Source organism: Lipotes vexillifer, unplaced genomic scaffold, assembly GCF_000442215.2.
Source record: "Lipotes vexillifer unplaced genomic scaffold, Lipotes_vexillifer_v1.1 scaffold266, whole genome shotgun sequence".
In the NCBI taxonomy this organism is placed as follows: Eukaryota; Metazoa; Chordata; class Mammalia; order Artiodactyla; family Lipotidae; genus Lipotes; species Lipotes vexillifer.
Genome location: NW_006776113.1, coordinates 504,069 through 510,498, shown reverse-complemented (window position 1 = coordinate 510,498; position 6,430 = coordinate 504,069). Strand labels below are relative to the sequence as shown.

Sequence of the window (6,430 nt, the reverse complement as noted above, 5' to 3'; positions counted from 1 at the left end):
TCTGTTATGTCATTAATCTAATCGGGCATATTTTACAGAAAATACTGTTAATTTAATTCAAGACATTTTTATTAAATAGTGAAAGATTTTTTAAATGAATGTTATAAAATACTCCAAATAAAAAGTTTTTATTTTCTACAGAGTTTTACTACTGGTACTATATACTTAATCACTTTAAGTGCTTTATTGCATTGTGTGAAAATATAGCTTCTGTTTCCAATGTGTGATTTATGCTTTTTTTAAAAACTCAGTTTGATTCCCAAACATTTGATCTTAACGTTCCCTTTGAAATAGTTCAGCAAACCCCAGAAGCTATCTCAGCTACTAATTAACTTACCTTTTAGAGGTTTTTTTTTTTAATTAATTAATTTAATTTTGTCTGTGTTGGGTCTTTGGTTTTTTTTGTTGTTGTTTTTGTTTGTTTTGTTTTAACATCTTTATTGGGGTATAATTGCTTTACAATGGTGTGTTAGTTTCTGCTTTATAACAAAGTGAATCAGCTATACATATACATATTATCCCCATATCTCCTCCTTCCTGCATCTCCCTCCCACCCTCCCTATACCACCCCTCTAGGTGGTCACAAAGCACGAGCTGATCTCCCTGTGCTATGCGGCTGCTTCCCACTAGCTCTCTTACATTTATTAGTATATATAAGTCCATGCCACTCTCTCACTTCGTCCCAGCTTACCCTTCCCCCTCTGTGTGTCCTCAATTCCATTCTGTATGTCTGCCTCTTTATTCCTGTCCTGCCCCTAGGTTCTTCAGAACCTTTTTTTTTTAGATTCCATATATATGTGTTATCATATGGTATTTATTTTTCTCTTTCTGACTTACTTCACTCTGTGTAACAGTCTCTAGGCCCATCCACCTCACTACAAATAACTCAATTTCGTTTCCTTTTATGGCTGAGTAATATTCCATTGTATATATGTGCCACATCTTCTTTATCCATTCAAATGTTGATGGACACTTAGATTGCTTCCATATCCTGGCTATTGTAAATAGAGCTGCAATGAACATTGTGGTACATGACTCTTGTTGCTGTGTGCGGGCTTTCTCTAGTTGCGATGAGGGGGGCTACTCTTTGTTGTGGTGCACGGGCTTCTCATTGTGGTGGCTTCTCTTGTTGCAGAGCATGGGTTCTAGGCGCCCAGGCTTCATGAGTTGTGGCTCGCAGGGTCTAGAGCTCAGGCTCAGTAGTTGTGGCGCACAGGCTTAGTTGCTCCACGGCATGTGGGATCTTCCCGGACCAGGGCTCGAACCTGTGTCCCTTGCATTGGCAGGAGGATTCTTAACCACTGCACCACCAGGGAAGCCCTAACTTACCTTTTAAATAGTACTCTCCTGCCATTAACTTACCAAAAAATAATGGGGGTACTATTTAAAAGGACAATCAGGTGTCTCAGATCTGGCAGAAGTATCAAATGATCAAGTTTGGAAGTTTTGGTGGCTCCTGCTGCTGAAGTTGGTAGGCTTTCTCTCTAGAATGCTGCCATGAACATGACATCAGGCCAATCAACCTAATTATTTCCTTTGCTTATTTCCTTTGCAAACATAAAACTGGGGGAGAGAAGCTGATAGGGCTAGCTTGGGTAAGGGATCTACCCCTACTCAGCCACCTGTGGCTAGAGGGTCAGGGTATCACAATACTAACAGGACTGCAGGAGCCCCACTCCGGCATTTTAGGGGTCATTCCAAGAGAAGGGAGCAGCACTCCAACTGGTGTTGGTCACACCCTTTGTGGTTTTGAGTCTAATGTGACAGAAGCAAAAGAGCATCTCTGTCTTTTCTCTAGCTCCTGTGATTGGCATTGGGTTGAAGGAGAAAATGTCCTATTTTTCTCCTTATTGCCGTGGTATCAGCTTCCGTAAGAAAAGCAAACTGATCTACCAAGTCAATAGAAGGAGACTTTCCATAAGAGGCAGAGCTAGCCCTACCCTTCTTCCCTGCAGTGTGCTTTCCCACTGCAGATGCTAACCAGTTATGGCTGTCACTGTCACATTAGTCTCAGGCTTGCCCATCAAGCTCTGGTCCAAGCTGGCTTCCAACTCTTCAGTATTAATTTCCCCTTGGATAGTGGTTCTCATACTGTGGTTCAGGTTAAGACCAAAAAAAAACCATACAGAGACTAACAATGATTTAATATGGTTCTCAAAACCTATGCCTTCTTAGACAAAGAGAATCAGTATTTCATTTTATTTATTCACTCATTCACTCATTCTATGTTCACAAACTAGTTCAACAGATATTTGTCAAGTACCTATCATGTGGCCGGTGTCTGATATAAACCACACAGTCATTCAAACCACAAGTTTCAAGTCCAAAAGCCTTTTCCTTTCAAGTCATTTTTCCCCTGGAAGGAGGTTAGGGTCCCTAAGTTACTGTTCCCAAAGCCTCACCTTTCCTGGTTCAGCACAGGGTCTTAGGTTCAGCACATATAAGTAGTTTTTATTTTCTGTCTTCCCCTCTAGACACAAAGCTTCATGAGGACAGGGCTTTTGTGTATCTTGGCGACCAAAGTATCCTTGGCCTCTAGCACAAAGTAGGTGTTCTATAAATATTTGATGAACACAAATTGACTTGTGTGCTATAACTGGGCCTGACTTGCATTGTAAAAGTATCAACAACAAATGCTTGACAATCAGTGCTAGCAAGTCTGCCCTTCTTGCCAGAGAGCTGCTGGGCAGGACAGATAATTTCTGTTTTTTTCTGTCACTGATTTACTGCCCTTGACTTACATAAGGGGATCAGCTAATTCGAAGAACCCTGCACTATTGATCTAAAAACATAACTGAACAAATAGTACTCCCTTTCTCCTCCACCAATGACAACAACATTTTTTAAAATTTAGGTATTTTAGAGAGCAGAATCTCTGTAAATCCATTTCTTCTCTTTGAAAACATGATAATTTACTTTGTAATATTAGGCACTTTAAAATGTTAGTATAGCTGTATATAACTCTATAAAAAATCTAGCAGGAAGTAGAATTAAAGAAACTCATAGTTATTATTCACTACATCAACCATGCCTCTCACACAGACATGAATATCCAGCCCACACTCACATATTACAGTGAAAATGTAAGTGAAAATAAAGGCTAAGGATGGGAGTGCCCGTCTGAGACACTGTAGTCTCAAGAAAAAGAGCTGACCAAAGACAACAGCAAACCAAAAAGGTACAGGTTAATTCTTTATCATGTTTGCATTTTGTTGGGCAATATGGTCTAATGGGCACAGAGCATGAACTGTCTGGTCAGGCAGACATGGGTCAAGTCCTGCTACCAGTACTTACTACTTGTATGCCTTGAGTACTTTACTTAACCTCTCTGAGTCTCTGTTTCATCATCTGTAAAACTTAAAGCAGATAAATGATTATCAGAGCTTGGAATCCAAGGCCTGTTTCAATGAAGGCTAGTTCACCCATTCATTCTACGATTTTTTATCAAATGCCTACTATGGTCTGTCTTATTCACCAATGTATCCCCAGCTTCTAGCACACTGCCTGTCACATAGGAGGCCCTCAAGAACTATTTGTGGAATGAATGTTTAGTCTGTGGTGTTATGGAGTATAAATTCCAGTGATTTCCTTCCACCTTCCTGTTGATGATGGCAAGAATGCCTGTCAGAGCAGAAAAACAGTGAGACTTATAAGGGAACTTTCACGTTGATGTTGTACAAGTTACTATAATATGCTAGAAGAAACAAAAAATTAACAAACTTCTGGGAATTAAATAATGGTTCTATTGCTAGTTGATGTAATGTCAGTGCTTGAAAATGAAGATAATATAATGTTACCTCAAAAGAAAAAAAAATTTTAGTTGTCTTAACATTGTCTGTCTTTTTAAAGCAGCAAGAACCTGACATCATTAAAATAAAACCCTGCCCAGATGATTAAAATAAACTTTTCCTCAGTTACATTTTGAAGGGAAATATTACTGCATCTTCTTTTAATTGACACATGCATGCACACATATTTGCTTTCTCAGTCAGAGTATGTATTCTTCTAAGAAAAAATAAAGCTAATCATAATGTATAGTATTTACCCAGTACTAATGAATGAGATAAATTTGGAAAAATCCAATCAACTATTTTACTTAATTTAAACTCAACACTTTGCTTCTATAAATCTGATTTAAAAGGATTTGGGAATGCAACTTATGTTACCCAGAGAAGAAAGAAATTTAGTGTGTTTCATACCATTATCAAGAGACTGCTTCAAAGCATTGTTTAAAACATATTCTGATCCAAACCTGGATAACCTGCTATCTTTTTAAGAAAATCACTTAAAAAATTTAACAACAGATGTTTCACTTTGCATACCAAAAAAACCCAGGAAAATGCTGTAAAGAGCACACTTGCTGGGATTTTTGTTTTGGCTTTGGTTTTGCTATTGATTCTTGTAAGAGTTGTTAATCCTGATTGCAAAAAACAATGAAAAGACGACAAAGATGCATTTGTTAGCTTATAGGAAATTATGAAAGGAAATGGTGTCTGAGCTTCTATTTGAAATAGATATATGAAGGCTTCACTAATGTTAAAATAACATTGTTTTTATAAATATTAATAATATAAAATATAATATAAAAATAAAATGTTAAATATGTATCCAATCACCATAATAATGATTTTGATTTAGGAATCTGTAATCTACTAATTATTTTAATAATGTTTAGAATTATTTAAACATTTTAACATATTAGTAAAGAACAAAATATGGAAAGTGGACAGAGCAAAAAAAGACTACATTTTCTTTTTCATGTTAGTCTATCATAGCATAAGGCATGAATATTATCGATAATTTTGTTATTCTGATTAATGTCTGAAAGATAAGATGAACACATGGTAATATTATTCTTGAGTTTAATGGCCTTTTTAAAAACTGAATTGCAGGATTACCTCAAAACAACACTTATGGTAAACCTCTAGTGAGTTCACAATGTTAGTGGGTGCCTTGTAAGTAGGTTGAATTTTTTTGTGCTTGGATTAAAAATATTTTTTTCCTCACACATTCTTTGGGAGCCTGTGTAGCATCCACATTAATTTACAGGAAATGTGATACACAGCTCTTTTAGGCATGTTCCAATTTCCCATCATATTGTCCGATTAAATGAATTAAGGAACTTCGGTGTTACTAAATTTGGCCAACAGGGAACAGTTGTATGACAAGTAAATAAGTCTTGCTGGGAACATGTTGCTTAAGGGATAAAATGGTTCAGCCAACAAGTGAACCAAAAAATTAAACATTAACTAAGGAAGGTAATCACTTGGAAAGACATAGCTTCAGGATTCAGGTATATATAGGATTGAAGATCTCTCAGTTAAGTCTATAGCAAAGGATGGTTTCTTGGAACTTCCAAAAATTTAAAACCATGAAACATCTACTACTGCTACTATTGTGTGTTTTTATAGTTAAGGGCCAAGCTATTGATGACTACGATGAGGTGACTTTTAAATATTATTGTATTCTTACTAATATTATTACTATAAAATATAACCAAAACATAATCATATGTGAATATTTATTATAATGAAATTAACATTGATTTTAATTATGAAATTGAATTGTTAATCTCTAAGGCCTATTTTATTTAAAGAATGTTGCATAGTATTTCTTATATAAAAACAAAATAATAATTTCTCATTTTCTGGTTTATCACCTTTATTTTCCCAGGAAGAAGATGTCAGAGCTAATGTAAGATGTGTTTTTCCGATTGTTGCTATCCTGAGTACTATCATTTCCATTGAGTTCTAGCAATATGTTATTACAATTTGAGAAAAAATATATGAAAATTTCCCAAACTATAGAATAATAGAAGAGCAGCATTTTAAAAGAAAAAAGCTGTAGTAGCTAGATGGCTCTTTGGTGAAGGAGGGTAATATAAAGCTCCTGAAATTACAGGCTATTTATGAATGAAAATTGTAACTAAATCTAAAAGCAGAATAGATCAAGTGTGGTAATAGAAGATTAAAAATTGTTTTTTTCAAATGAGAAATTTATTTATTGTTATTATTAGTGGTTATCAAATATATCACTCCATTTAATTTATTCATTCATAGAACAGTTTTTCCTCAAGAACTATCTTTGCTGATTTACTCCTACTGGTTTGAAGATGTCAAAAATACAAAAATGCATTTAGAGAAATGAATATTTAAAGAATTAAAATTTTATTATCAGATAACTCCGGATCAAATTTCTTGTATATAGCACAGTATCACCATACTAGAAATAAAAGTACACAGTAATACATAAATGAAGTGATTCATTTTGGATCACTTGTTGAATTTGAAGGGAACCTAAATGTTTTAATTATCAAACTATACATATAAAAAGATAGTTATTTGGTTAATTGAATTAGATAAGAAAAATGTAAAGAATGTGTAAGAGTAAACTTTTATAAAGTACTTGGCTAAGCACTTTTACATTCCTG

General features: G+C 35.1%; 1 protein-coding gene across 2 annotated transcripts in view; it reads left to right on the top strand.

The window, feature by feature from the left end:
• Positions 1 to 5,338: 5,338 nt before the first annotated feature.
• FGB (fibrinogen beta chain) overlaps positions 5,339 to 6,430 on the top strand; it is a 7,521-nt gene continuing 6,429 nt past the window's right edge. For both annotated transcript variants that reach the window (XM_007450281.1, XM_007450280.1), the window contains exon 1: positions 5,339 to 5,443. In XM_007450281.1, the coding sequence (XP_007450343.1) occupies positions 5,339 to 5,443 (105 nt within the window). The remainder of the gene's footprint in view (positions 5,444 to 6,430) is intronic.